The sequence below is a fragment of the Heterocephalus glaber genome, unplaced genomic scaffold (assembly GCF_053883595.1).
Source record: "Heterocephalus glaber isolate CG9 unplaced genomic scaffold, H.glaber_assembly_v1.0 deba00000818, whole genome shotgun sequence".
NCBI classification, from domain to species: domain Eukaryota; kingdom Metazoa; phylum Chordata; class Mammalia; order Rodentia; family Bathyergidae; genus Heterocephalus; species Heterocephalus glaber.
In genome coordinates this window covers 7,549,831-7,564,379 of record NW_028258164.1, presented here as the reverse complement: position 1 = coordinate 7,564,379, position 14,549 = coordinate 7,549,831, and the positions used below count along the sequence as shown (strand labels likewise).

At 48.4% G+C, this 14,549-nt stretch overlaps 1 gene segment (V, D, J or C); it reads right to left on the bottom strand.

The window, feature by feature from the left end:
• Positions 1 to 6,668: 6,668 nt before the first annotated feature.
• The window catches only part of LOC101709223 (T cell receptor beta constant 1-like), a 225,627-nt gene continuing 217,746 nt past the window's right edge, over positions 6,669 to 14,549 (bottom strand). Inside the window, 5 exon segments of the C gene segment in view lie at positions 6,669 to 6,899; positions 7,187 to 7,293; positions 7,436 to 7,453; positions 7,938 to 8,327; positions 11,512 to 11,558. Coding sequence covers positions 6,879 to 6,899; positions 7,187 to 7,293; positions 7,436 to 7,453; positions 7,938 to 8,327; positions 11,512 to 11,558 — 583 coding nt within the window.

The window sequence follows — 14,549 nt, the reverse complement described above, 5'->3', positions numbered from 1 at the left end:
TGGCCTCCCCTCTACGGACTCCCTTCTCTCCCCTCTGCAGTTCCACTTCACTGGCAGAGTGCTACATAGGAAGAGCTGAGGGCAGGATGTGGCCAGTGTGGCTCTCCTGATGCTCGGAAGGTGGGTGGGGGGAGCGACTTTCACATGCACCCCACTTATGAGACCTGCCAAATGTCAAACCGCATCCTGTTGTGACTCCCTGAGGTGGAGCTGAGGCAGGTGGCTGTTGTTACTTGGGGCTGATGTTACTCAGAGATAAACAGCCCTGCTGCCAGCACTGGGCTGAGATACCCCATCCCTTCCCCAGTTATCTACAGCAGCCTGAGAGACTTCAACCTGCATCTCTTTACTTTCTGGCTTTTGATGCAAAGCCATTCTCCTCTCTGACACATTTTCTTCCTTCATGCATGGCCCTAGACCTCTTTCCCAGAGGAGGACAGAAGCAGTTGTCAGGGCTCCTGGTGCTTGTTATTAACTGTGGGGCTCTGGTCAGAACTGCCCCTTTACGTTACCAGGCGCCCTCTGAGATAATGTCACAGATGTGTGTGATTCGGAATTGGAGAACTTAGATTCTCTGAGTTGCCATCCTCACTGTGTGCTTTGGGGCCTGCAGACTCAAATCACCAAATCCAGGGTGGAGCTTGAAGAGTCCTTGAAGGTCACTGGCCAATCTCCTCATTTACTGAGGAGGATATAGAAGCCAGGGAAGAAACACAAGTTGTCAGGGCCATAAAGCTGGGGACAGAGGAGAACCAGAAGCTAGTCCTGTGTTTTGTAGCTTCTGGACTTCAGACAAAGCTTAGGACATGTGAGCCATCTATCAAGCTGTGATCTTGCTATAAATTTTGTGCATCTCTTTTATAAGAATAAACAAGGCAAAGTTATCACCTCTGAGATGGTTTGAGACTAGACGGTTAAATGTAATGAACTACAGAATTAGTAGCCTGCAAAGCTAGATAGGTCATAGAGATGAGCTAAAGAAATAAAATGTTAAACAAATACTCTCTGCTCCTTCCCTCCCTTTCAAAGAGAAAACCAACTGTATGCACACAGGAAGGGGGATATGTGGATCACAAGTAGCTCCTGCAAAACTCACCCTGAGTTTCAGTCAAGAGTGAGCAGTATGAGTCACTGGGACGATGTGGCACAAAACAGTTGAAAAGTTGCCCTGAATTGAGTCAAGACAGCAGATATTGAGAATAAGGAGCTAACGCTCCCTGTTTATCCTATGTGGGTCTGAACTCATTTGGTGTGGAACCCTTTCTGAATATTATCCTTTTAGAAAAACAGAAGGATAAAAGCCAACTTAAATGTTTGAGAAAAGTGTGACTGGGTTAAGGAGAGTAAGAATTGCTCAAAACTAGGCCATTAAAACCAGACATGGTTAGCTGAAAAATATCATAATCCTAATAATAATTGTAATAAATAATGCTTATTGATATTGTGCTGAGAGCTCTGCATGCTGTGTGGATTAAATAAGAGGATGTGCTTGAACCCGTTTTATAGAAATGAAGACAGAGTCTTGGGTGGTCACTTGCTTTTGGTCACATAGCTGGGAAGTGGTAGAGCTAAAAAAAACTCAAACCCAGTTCTCTTTGGCTTTAAAGTTCATAGTCTTTGTGACCAAAGTCTTAAAAGTTCTAATTTTTTTCCCATTAAGTTTAATGGTACATTTTAGGTATAAATAAAATACAGTTACATTCATCATTGGGATCTTGTACCAAGTTCTAATTTTTTTAATCTCTTGTAGATTTTTGGACTCTTGACTGAAGCCAGACACTCAAGTGGTCTTATGCAGGGCTCTCGTAGGATTAAAATTATGACCAATGAGAAGTGAGATTTATGGATATGTCTGGATGTATGGATATTTTAACAAGATGAAATTCCCCATAGAGCTATCCAGCGATTAGCAGTCCTATTCAGGCAGATGGAGAGCTCTCTGTCTGGGGGTACAGCTGGGGAGGGTGCTGGGATTCACTATTCTGTCTTTATGTTTCCTTACCACCCAGAGTGTCTGTGCTTCTAAGATCTAATGAAGATCCAAAACCACTGTGGAATAAAGAAAGCGAAATTATAACTGCCGGGATGGCCTAGAACTCGGGTCATTATTTCAAAACGTTTGCTTATACCAGCAATGAGCCTGATAAATGTGTGGTAGAGGACTAGACCTCTAGGAAACCCTGGACAGGTCCCCCTAGCAAGCCACCCCTCACACTCAGAGATGAGAGCTGACATTATTTGCAGAGCAAACTGATGAAATTTCTCTGGAAATAGTCACAGCTGTGTCCCCATTTTCAGCTCCTTTTTGCTAACCCAGAGAAGCCATTTACTCATCTCTGGGACTTCAGCTCACCCAGGATCCTTCTTGAATGTCCAGTTACAACAAACGTAAAGAATATGCAGAGAGACTGAAGAGAGACACATGTGTCTGGGACTTCAAAGAGGGAGAGTGGTGAGCAGAACATAGCTTATCTGTTGGAGGAAGATGTTTGAGGGGAAGGCCAAGTATCATCACAGGGAATCTTAAGGAGCTACAGAGAAATTGGAGGTGTTAAGGAACCCAGATCCACAAACACATAGAGTAAAAGTTGAAAAGCTTCCAGATAGGAGGAGAGGACACCTGACTGGGCTAGGGAATTCTTGGTGTTTGGGCCCCTGATGGAGTGAATAAAATATCAGATAATGGGGTCCCAAAGCCTATAAATGACTGCTGTGGAAACTAGAGTCTGCCATAAGCAGTGGGACTAGTTTGTGACCAAAATTATTGGCCAAGCTTCATGGCATTTTACAATGTGAATTTTCTTATATGCCACAAGTCGATTCCCATGGACATGGTAATAGTGATCTGGTGATTAAAGTTTGAGAGGTCAGTTTGGGAGCAGAAGTTATTCATCATGCACAGTTTAGTGGCAAAGCCAAGAACTGGCCTGTCGTTGTTAGCCACCCACTTGGTCCCCACCTGGATCTCCTAACTCTCTACATGAATGTGTACCTAGGTAAGCGAGCATTTTTCTTTTTAGGCACAGCTTCAGCAGAGGACTTCAAGCACTAGTCCTCCCCTCCACATCCATCCCTAACTACAATGACCTCATGAAGCTCCCACTATATAGGACTTTTGGGGTTGCGTATCACATAAACATGAATGAAGAACAAAGGGGAAGCAGCTCAGGGAAGGAAATGAAAGATGAACTTTAGGATCCTTTGCCCTTAGCTCAACTTCTCTAGGTCTAAATTCCTTTTTCTTTCTTCTCTCCCACCTTAGTCCCCAATAGCTTTATTAAGATAGAAACAAAAGCCTTTGCCTCTTCATGGGCTCAACCGCACCTGGAGCAACGCACTCTCTAATTTCACTAGCTCAGCTCTGCAGGGTGCAATAGGAAGAGCTCCAGGGTTACTGGTGTTGATAGGAGAGTTCTTCCTCTATACAAGTGAGGGTGACTGGAATCTCTCCTCTGTCCAGGAAGTTTCCGTCATTAAATGACAATTCGGATGCCCCTTTCCCCTCCTAATTGCCAAATAAATCTGTGAAGTTGACAAGTCGATTTCTTTCTTGGGCGGCTACCTAAGGAGAGTTCAGCTGTGCCCTGTGGGATGGTGAGAACATATGGATCCTGGGAATTCTTCCAGAGATAGAATTTGTTGTGAGTCTTTTCAATCCAAATGCGTAGTCACTCCTCTGTTGTCCTTTGTGGACTTCGCTGCTGTCTCTGTCCTACATTCTTCTCACAAAGTTCCCTAGTGACATGGGACCTAGATCAGCCTTGATGTTAGGACACGTGGACATGCCCAGGTCAGCGAAGAACCTCTCTAGGCTCTCCATTGTGTGAATAACAGAACCCAGGGGCTCCCTTGGGGATTCCTTCCTGGAGGTCCAGTATGCCGGCGGCTTTGCTGTAACAGTCCTACTTTAGTCTTCTTGTCCCAGCAAGCTGTCTAGTTAGAAGCCTCTTCACTCTCAATGGTATAACCATGTGTACAATAAATTATATGATTGTCCTGTTCCTGCCCTATCTTTGCCCAATCTATCCTAAGGAAGAATAGAGAGGGAACCTGGGATCCCTTTAGATTCTACAGTAGGAGGCAGAGGCAGAAGAAATCAGCTTCTCTAGGCCTAGTATTCGAGTAGAAGTTGTGTTCTTTAGAAGAGACAAGGAAATGGTTATAAAGACTCAGTGAGAAGAAATTTCCCTTGGTTACATAGGGGGGTGGGTGTCGACCAGATGGAGTTGTTTATAACTCTCCATCTGTATGGAGTCCCCTGGATAGAAGGGTAAAATGTACTTTATGTTTATCTTCCAGGGGAAATTCTTCCATTCTTCATGGTCAACCTGCTACAAACTCTAGGTTTCTAACCAAGAACTCCTCCCACCTGCTAATGCCTCAACTTTCTGCATCTGCAAAGTGACAGTCACCAAACCTGCGACCTCATTCTCTTCCATGATGGGTTACCTTCTCCCCACCTCCACCCTAGTTTAGCCCTACAGCTGTTCAGCCTGTCACAGATCTGCTCACTCAAATCTTTGTCCTCCAACACCCCAGCCCCAGTATGCTTTTTGTGACACCACGCAATACCTCATTTTCTCCCAAGCACCTAGATGTCCCCTCATCTGCTTATCTTCCCATTCTACCCTCAGGAAGAATAACCCGAAGATGCCTACAACCTCCCCCGGGTGTAGAGTAAGAGACAACCCTTTGTGAATGCTTCTGTAGGGTCTAAAGCCTATCTCCTTTGCTGTTAGACATTTTTAGCCATTATGAAAAAGAAAAAAAGCAAGAAGACAAGCAACAAAAGTCACAACCCATAAAAGCTGGGCCACAGTTCAAGACATCTAGAGAGTTATGACTGGTGGAAGTTACCAGAATGAAATGAGCTCCCTAGGCCAACCCTTCCATGAGATCTGTCATTTCCTGGCCCATGCAAGCTGCCTCTATACAACCCCTCACCTCCAGTTCCTGAGCACTCAATGCCATAGTATCAATAGTATCCCCTAAGAATTCATTCCCTCCAAGAACCTCAGAATGTGACCTTGTTTATAATTAGGTCTTTGCAGCCATAATCTGTTCAGATTTTTGATGAAATGGTTCTGGATTTCTGGTGAGACAAAAATCCAATGACTCGTGTTTTGATAAGGGAAAGGAAATGGAAATTTAAATGTAGAGTCACAGGGGGAAATGGTGTGTGAAGAGGCAGAGACTGGAGTGATGCTGATAAAGCCAAGGCAGCCAGGAGCCCTCAGGACAGGGAGAAGCAAAAAAGAATCCTTCCTGGAACTGTTGGGGAGCATGACCTTGCTGACACCTCAGTTTTAGGTTTCTAGCCCCCAGAATTGCAAGGGAATCAGTTTCCACTGTTTCTGACCACCCAGCAGCACTTTGTGATGACACTTTGTTGTGTACTTTTTTTCAGCAGCCTTAGGAAATTAACACAGCAAGGGATTAAGGCATCCTCAGTGTATTTCTGTGGGTCCTGTTCCCCTGCTTGGGGGCTACTGCAGTGTCACTGTGACACCATGAACCATACCCTATCAGAACATTATCCTGGTCACTACTTGGAAAAGCTTTCAAAATCTCCGTCTTGGGAAAAACATGCCACAGTTTCACCATTTACAATAATTTTCAGTGTGAACTACAGTTTCTACACTTATAAAGTAGAGACATCAGTACTATACTTGGGGTGGGGATCAGTACTTGGTTAATGTGGAGATTAAATGGCATGGGTGTGAGCGAATCTACCCCAAGACCCAGAGGAGACAAAGGGCTCTGAGGAAGAGGCTCGTTCATCTTTCCTACGCCCTACTTTTCTCTGATTTCAGATTCTGCTCCTCACCCCTGGTACTTTGCCTCAACTAACATGACCATGGCCTCTCTCATTATTTTGTGCCTTTTTTTCCTCTGGTCATATTCTTCTCCTCCCCCACTACAGTGCTCTACCACAATAACTCAAATCTGCACAGAGAGCATACACTGCTAAGGCAATTGTCTCCATCCACTCAGGTGCACCCAACACTCTAGCCTTGGGGTGGTCTGGTCTCCATCCATTAGGCAAAGGGACCTGTTGGAAGGGCTACTTCACATGCACCACCCCATCCCCACTAGCTCTGCTTCTCTTCTCAATCCTCCCAGGGCCTGACCTTGCATGTTCTGCTCCTGGAGATCACTCATCCCCAGGCTTCACATTCCAGTTTTCTCAATTCTATGCTTTCTCTAGGATCCCAAACTAGACATGCAAAGTGGCACAAATCTTAAACCCAAGTCCAGAAACCAGGTAAATTGGAGTTGTGAAGGACAGACACAGATAAAACCTAAAGGTGTAATAGATGACACCTGGATTGAGAAATGACTAGGTATTGTAACCCGTAGGTCTGCCTGGCCTCTGTCCTATGCTAGGCATATTATGTTTTGCTGCAATCCTCTCTTTCTATCCTTATCTTGCTGATTTTCTAGAGCCTAGACATTGTCCTTCAGGCTAACACCACACTGGGGACCCGGAGTGCCTGGTATGGATCATGGCTTTGGGGGATCTCCATCAGGATGATCAGGAGGAAGCAGCACAGGTCAGAAAGGAAGTGGCTTAGTCTTTCCATATGTCTGAGGGGACAGGAGCTTCCTCAGGTCAGAGGGGATGTCAGCCAAGTGCAGGACCCCAAAGACATCACTGAGACAGAAGCTGGCCTGGCATGCCATGTTTATTGGTTCAGTCTGTTTCTGATTCAGGGCCAGGTGCTCAGTCTGTAGGGAAGCAGTGAGGAAGGATAGATGTCCACACAGGGAGGGAATGAGAGGTGGAAGGAGAACTCTTCAGGAACATGGACGAGTAGGGACAGGAGAATCCAGGATGAAGATGCAGAGTGATTCAGGATGCACTATCATATCTGGCTTCAGGAACGCTTTTGCTTGACCTAAAGAAGAGAGGACATTATCAAGTTCCCAGGGACTGTAGAGCAGTGGGGGCGGGGGGCGGGGGACAGATGCTGGGTCCTGATTTTGAGGAGGGTTGCTGGTTCTCACCATCCTTCAGTGGTACCATCCATAATGATCCCTACATTTTCTCCCCAGCTTGTGGTTCATTGTCTCATTGAGATAACAGGATACATCAGGGCTGGGCCTAGTTGTGGGGTCCACTTACATGCCATCTACAGTGTCCCACACCCTCCCTCCCATCACCTGCTCATCCCACCCTCCTTACCATGGTCATCAGCACGAGGGCACTGACCAGCACAGCATACAGGGTGGCCTTGCCCAACAGGATCTCGTAGAGCAGGGTGGCAGACAGGACCCCTTGTTGATAAGATACTGTTGGAAGGAAGGGAGAGCAGTAGATACCTGTGAGTTAGTAGCTGTGGCTTCTACCACCCCCAGTGTCCATGAGTTCTCTGTACCATGGTTTCAGAGATAAGACCATGGGAGATAAAGAGAAATGGAGAGGATTACTTACTGGAAGTGAAGCCACAGTCTAAAAGAAAAGAGAGAGAGAAAGTAGGTGAGAGAATGTCATTTCTATAGGCTAGTGACCCTTAAATCATAGACTTTAAAGTTAGACTCAGGCACAAACACATGCACATCAGATGGTGCAGCGTGCCTCCTGTCTTCCTCATGCTGATCCAGTGTAGGAACATTATCATCGTCAACTCATCCAGGATCAGTGAGTGGGATGGGAGACACAGTACACAGGTGCTAAGCTCCATGGCTGCTCATAGAGGACACGTCAGCACAGCAGACAGGGCTGAGAATCTGTGGAAGGAAAGGGCTTGAGCTCCCTAGCCACTGCTATGTTCCCTGGGAAAAAGTGTATGTTATGGTTTGCTAATACTATGGTCTTGATCATCCCTTCTCACGTGCTCTGGCTTTCATCTGGGTCTATTGTTGATTTCTACCTGGATCTTTCACCTCCCTTTGGTGCTGATCTGACTCACTCTCCTCACCTGCTCACCACTCACCTGCACTGCCCCAAACTTCAGCACTGACATTCTGGGTGACAGGTCTGGCCCGGTCCTCCTGGTCCCAGGGGTCATCCTCTGAGAGCCCATAGAACTGGACTTGGCAGCGGAAGTGGTTGCGGGGGTTGTGCCAGAAGGCAGCTGAGACCCTCAGGCGGCTGCTGAGGCAGTAGCTGGAGTTTGGGTTGCCAGGAAGCTCCTTGTAGGGCTGAGGGTCTGTGCTCACCCCGCTGCGGGTCTCCTTCCCATTCACCCACCAGCTCAGCTCCACGTGGTCTGGGAAGAAGCCTGTGGCCAGGCACACAAGCGTGGCCTTCTTTTTCTGGCCGATCTCTGCTTCTGATGGCTCAAACACAGCCACCTTGGGTGGATTCACCCTGTCCAGGTTTTCTGCAGAGTGAAGAGTGGTTGGGAACAGGGCTCCTTTCAGAGCTGGCTGGAAGGAGCCACTGTCCATTCTTCTCTGACATTCTCCTTCTTCCTTGCCTGTCCTTGGTATTTACCCTCTGGACATCAACTGTCCACTATCTTTCCATCCCCCTAAGGTGGCATTATAAAGGGCACTGCCTACAATTCTGAGTGGTGTCCGTCACTGACATTTGGCTTCTCTTCTGTCAATGAAAGCTTACCTATCTCTTTCAGCATTTTATGCAGTAGCTATTTAAATGGAGCCCTGGATAGAAATCACAATAATAGGATCTAAATCCTAAGACTGTCTTTGCCTAGGATTTGACTTTGACTTCTGGACAGGCTTTTTGCTCCACATTTATTTTGTTTGTTTGTTTGTTTCTGTTCATGAAGTGAAAATTACAAAACTGACTTTCCACAGCATGTTTAAAAATTTAACAACATGACTATTTAGAATGACCTATCCAATACCATGTTATTTGTACCTAAAGGTAAAGGGCTAAAGAATAAAGAGGAATTGGGGAAGAAAGAGGCACTGAGGGAGGCCAATATCCATGTGGCCTATCTCTGGGCACTCATGTGAGGACAGCCTTTGGGTTTACAAGGCATCTGTAAAAACATGAGGTTTTCTCACATTTCATAGTATATGAAACCATCCTATCAACTCCTCTGCCTGCAAGTACCACTTGTGATTCCAGTGTTCTTTGCTTTTCCTTGACATTTTTTTCTGAGAAATTCTGTTAAAATGAAATATCTTTTGTATGAGAACCTACTCCTAGCCTCCAGAACTATGGAGAAAATTTGTTCCGACCCGTTTTCCATTTCTATGGCATATGACCTCCTGGGCCTGTGGCCTCTGCACTCACTGCACAGAACTACAGGTGGAGGAGGCTCTAGTGCCTGCTCTCATCCTCTGTTGCCGCCATTTTGAAATTCTAAGGAGCCTGCACATTTTCATTTTGATCTGGATCTACAAATTCTACAGCTGGTCCTGCCTCCATCTTGTCAGCTTCCCCTTATCCCAACTCCTACCTTGAGAATTAGTTATGCTGCTTAAATGGTAACATCCTCACTTCTATCTGCAGCACTTGGCTCCATCAACCTTTCTGTTCTCAGCTTGTTTCAAAGACTTCAGGATTCTCCTAGCCCTCCAAGGTCCCTGTGGACAGAACATCTCTGACCCACTCCTTCACCAAACAGTCCCTGCTGTAAAAATTAAAGATCTGCCTTGAGCCATGTGTGCTGTTCCCTAGGGTATTTATTGATGCCATGACTGTGACAAACACAAGCACACCCTAAAGCATGGTCTATAGAACTCCACAGAGAGGCTTTGGTCAGCCATACTACCCTAGGTGAGTCCCCAAAAGGGACAAGCTTGACTGTGTGGCCTTGAAAGTGTTCCTAGTGAGCTGATGCTTGCATTAGCCTCAGACAAAATTGTAAAGTTTCTTTTTTTTCTTTTTCCCAACCCACCTCTGACACATACATTGCCCTCCAGACCATTGCTAAATACAATAGAAACTGAGGTTCACACATTAACTTGGTTAAGGACACCTAATCACCAAAGAGCCAGGCATTGGAACCTGGCCTCGTCTGGTTTTAAAGCCTCATCCTTCTCCACCTCAGCTTCTGGATTACAGGAATTTCCTCTGGTCACACTTCAGTGTAGCTGAGCCCCATGGGGATCCAGCTTAAGGACAATCCAACTACATATGGTGTCTATTGTTGCAGTTATCAAAAGACCCTGGTTAATGTAGCCAGGCTGGGAGTTGTTTCCCTTCTCTTGTTTCAGGGTTTCTGTTGCTAAGTGTCATTTAAACTCCTATCCAGCCCTAAGAGCTAATATTCTTCCAGAGAATTTTCCTCACTTTCCAGGCAAAATATCTGCATTTGAACATGTGTTTGTAATAAATTTCCTGAACTGTGTGGGATGTTTAACCTAGAACACTTGGCTTTCAGCCTGCCCAGGACAGAGACAGGATTCTCCCAGGAGGCAAAGCCACCCCCGGGGCTGAGGTTCCCCTGCCCTCTGGCCAGCACTTGGGTTGACTGACCAGTCACGTGATTCAGGGGTCCCGACCTTCTGGAGAAAGAAGGGAAGGGCTTAAATCTAATTTCAAATCACACTGCTGAACAGTAAGTCAACAAAGCCAGACCTTTTCTGCTTCTTCTCTAGGGACTCACATGTTTATCAAACTGTTCCACTCTTGTCCCAGATTCATCCCTGCTGTTCCCACTCATCTAGCATTTTTTGCCTCTTAGTAGTACATAGCAACACACACACACACACACACACCCCGCCTACGGCCTTTCTCCAAACCAAGTTTGCCCTTTTTTCCTCCATTGTAGGGGCTCCCGGAGTCCTAGTACTGTAAATCCTCTCCTCCATCCCTCACTCCGTCCCAAACTGTCTTCGACATCCGGATTCCCAGACCCCAGCAGCCCCCGCTCCTCCTTCCCGAAGCGAGGAAGCTGGGAGGCGCGGGAGGTAAGAGTTGCGCCCACGGTGACCTCCAACTCTCTGAGGGACCCCAACCCCCTCCAGGGACCCAGGGCCTCGGGCGAGAAAGGTGGGCCAAGCGCGCGCTTCTTACCTAGGACCGTAAGCCTGGTGCCGGGACCGAAATGCTGCTCGTAGGAGCACAGAGGAGCAGCCTGGTTCGCAAACCCCCGCAGCGGCCCGGGCGTTCCCCAGCCGCAGGGCGCAGCGCCGGGCTCGGAGCCCCCCGCTGTCCGGCCGCCTTCCCTCCCGCCCCGTGCCGGGCGCACGGCCTGCGGACACTCACCCAGCAGGGTCAGCCGGCTGCCAGCCCCGAAAACCTGCGTGGCGGCTGCGGAGCACAGCCCCAGGGCACCCCACAAAAACAGGACCCTTGCTGCCCGCGCCCACCAAGGCCCCCGCCCCGCGCTCACCTAGCACCGTGAGACGCGTGCCTGGCCCGAAGTACTGGGTCTCTTGGTTCACAGCCTCCCAGCCCCCCACAAAAACCCTCCCCTGTCCCCGCTTACCTACAACTAACAGCCGCGTGCCAGCACCGAAGTACTGAGTGTTTTGGCCCACAGCACCCAGACGCAGCACAAAAATAGGCTAGGCCATTCCCAACCCCGGGGGTCGCTGAGCGCCCACACCCCCGCTACTCCTAGCTCCTCCGTGCGCCCCGCTTACCCAGCACGGTCAGCCGGGTTCCTGGGCCGAAATACAGTGTATCTGTGCTCACAGAATCCGAGCCCAGGACAAAAACCGGCGCTGCAAACTCTTACTGTCCAGGACCCACTCCGTCCCCACCGACCCTAGTGCTCCACAGCTCTCCCAGCACGAGACCAGAGGTCCCTGGCTCAGGGGCTGAGCAGAGACTCTCAGCATGGCCCCCAAGGCACATCGAGCTGCTGCCCACCCCTCCGGGTCCCACCCATCTGCAGCCCCCAGCTGCTCTCCTTACCTAGCACGGTTAGCTTGGAGCCTTCCCCAAAATACAGCTGCCCAGTGTTCACACAGCCCTGGCGATCCTAGCGCAAACTCCATAAAGGGCCGGGGTGGCCCAGCGATCACCCTTTTCCCCAAGGCCAGGGTTCAGGGGCTCCAGGCCCAGCGGCCCACCCTCCTTCCCACTGGGGGTGGGGGCCGCTGTCTTACCTAACACCGTGAGCCGGGTCCCTGGCCCGAAGAACTGCTCAGCATAGTAGCACGGCAGGAAGGGGCTGCCTAGAATTCCTCCTCCTTCCCCACTTCCCCCAATTCAGAAAGGGGGCACCCTCCCTCTGCTTCCTGGGCTGGTCTCTTCCCACTTCCAGAATCAGCCGGGCATAGTGATCTGGGCATTGTAGGAGGTCACCCCCAATTTGCAGAGGACAATCAACTTGGCATAGGGGTGATGCAGTGGCCTTGAGATCCGAAGGGGCATGGACGGTGACAGGTAGCCTGCAGGTGGGAAGTCTTGCAGGTTAGACCCTATCTTATTACTTACGCGACCTGTAACCTCTCGGACCTCAACTTCTTAATCAGAAAGATGGGATATCTTTCCCGCAAACACTTTTTTCTTTTAATGAATTTTTATATGTGATACGTGCACAAACGTTTTGTCAAGGTCAAGTTTAATGAAATGTGCTGACTGGTGATCCCACTGTGCCGCCATGGCCATCACATTCCTGCTAAGCTGTCTGGGGCAGAAAGATGCACAGGTATTCTCTGAGTACAGACCTGGGCAGGACCAGGCAGGATCCAGCTCCACAGACCTCTCACTATCTGGTGGCTGCACTCCTTGGGCAGGGAAGGAACTCGATGTAGGGCAGAGCTTTTTGTAAAAGCACCTCCTCTACTTGAATCATTGTGCCCCCCCCCAGTCCTCACAATGTTATACTGTGATACAAAAACGTTTCCTCCCCGCTGGCCTCTCTCCCCAAACACGGGGCAGGGGCAGGAAGTGCAGGTGGCAGAGGTTAGTCTGACTGAGTGGGGCTTTGGGAAACACCAATGCAGGGTAAATTTGAAGTGGGGAGGAGCTCAGGGAAAACTAGTAGTGGCAGCGGTGGGTGAGGGAGGGGAGCCCCCCTCCTGGGAACAGGCACCCCCCTGAGGAGACCATCTATGTCACTGGGTCTCCCTTCTGGGGCTCACTGAACCCTCCTGCTCAGACTGGCATTTATAGTGATGCTGATGGGAGGAGCAAGGGGCAGAGGACATCTTTGAAAGGGGAGTCCACAGAGCAGGAAGTAAAACTTAGGGCACAAGGACACACAGCTCAGAGAGCACCATCATTCCCACTGCTTCCTGGACAACTTCCCACTTCCTCATTCAATCACCCCAGAAGTGTGTAGTGAAGACCTGCTCCATGCCATGCTGGCTCTCTGAGTAGCATGCATCACCAAGCTGACTTTTTGGCCGTGGTTTTGATGATTCCTACCACTCAACCTTGCAGCCAGCTGAAGGACTGTACCCTCCAAGGACCTGATCATGTTGTTTGGGCTTCCATTCCTGCCTCTCACTGGCACAACCACATTCTACAGTGGATAACTGAGACTAATTCTTTGTTTGAAGGCTTTGTCACCTCCAAAGACACTTTCCTGACTGTCCCAGTCAGAAAGGGAGAGCTAGTCCCTGGCTGCATTTTAGTAGCCAGCTCACCTTGCTATTTCAGAGCATTGCCTTGTATCTTGGCCCTTTCTGTTCATGCCTTCATCCCTTTATGAACATGTAAGCTGCTTGGGTACTGTGGCTTGGCTATCTTTATTTGCTTGGAGGTCAGTAGCAATACATTGCAATAATACATGCTTAGGGAGTGGGTAACCGTGTGTACATGTGTGTGACTGTGCGTGTGCATGTGTGAGTGGAATAGAAGAAGTGTCTATGGCTCTTTCAGGAAGGCCTGATGGTGAGGACTGCTCCCGAGTTGGGCCACTTGGTCAGATATTACACCTGCCTGATGTCTACACAGAGCCAAGGCGCCATGCAGCGCTCTAGGGCTATGCTCACGATCACCTGGTAACGATGCACTTAGAGTGGACTGGAGGCGCGGGACAAGTGAAGAGGTGGTTTCCATCCCATGTGACAAGTGTCCTGAAGGGCATGTGCACAAGGCACCCACGATGGCAAAATACAGGGATTTACATTTTATTTTTGAATTTAATACAATTTCAGAAGAGTCAGAGGTGAGGATAGGGCAATAAAGGGTCAGAGAAGACTTTTGGGAAGGGCAGGTGTTGAAGGCAATCAGAAGATAGCGGGGAAAGAAGAATACTGTGTTATTCCAGATAAAGCAGATGTAGCCTGTGCATAATGGCTTGCAAGCAAGAAGCTCTGAGGTTTAGGAATGGGGAGAATAGCAGGAGCATGGAATAATGAGGCAGAGTTCATCGTCGGGTCTCTATGCTTGGGATTATGTCACCATGGTGACAATGAAACGGCAGAGAGCTTCTGAAGAATTTCTAGTAGAAATAGCAATGATTCTTGGTTTTAAGAAACTTCATTTTCTATCCTTCCAGGAGCATTCAGAGCCCATTTCCATACCCTTCTAATTCACTAGACAGAAATTTATCAACAGATTTGTAACTTAAAATTCAAGACACATCTATTGAAAATAAGTTTGCAAGTCAGTGCATTCTCTTCTTTTTAGCTGGGAAAGCTGCTTGGTAAACAAATGGAGGCTGGTGTGCTCAGGGAGGTGGCTACAAGGAAGGTGGGTGCATATGGGAAACTAAGGATTGTTA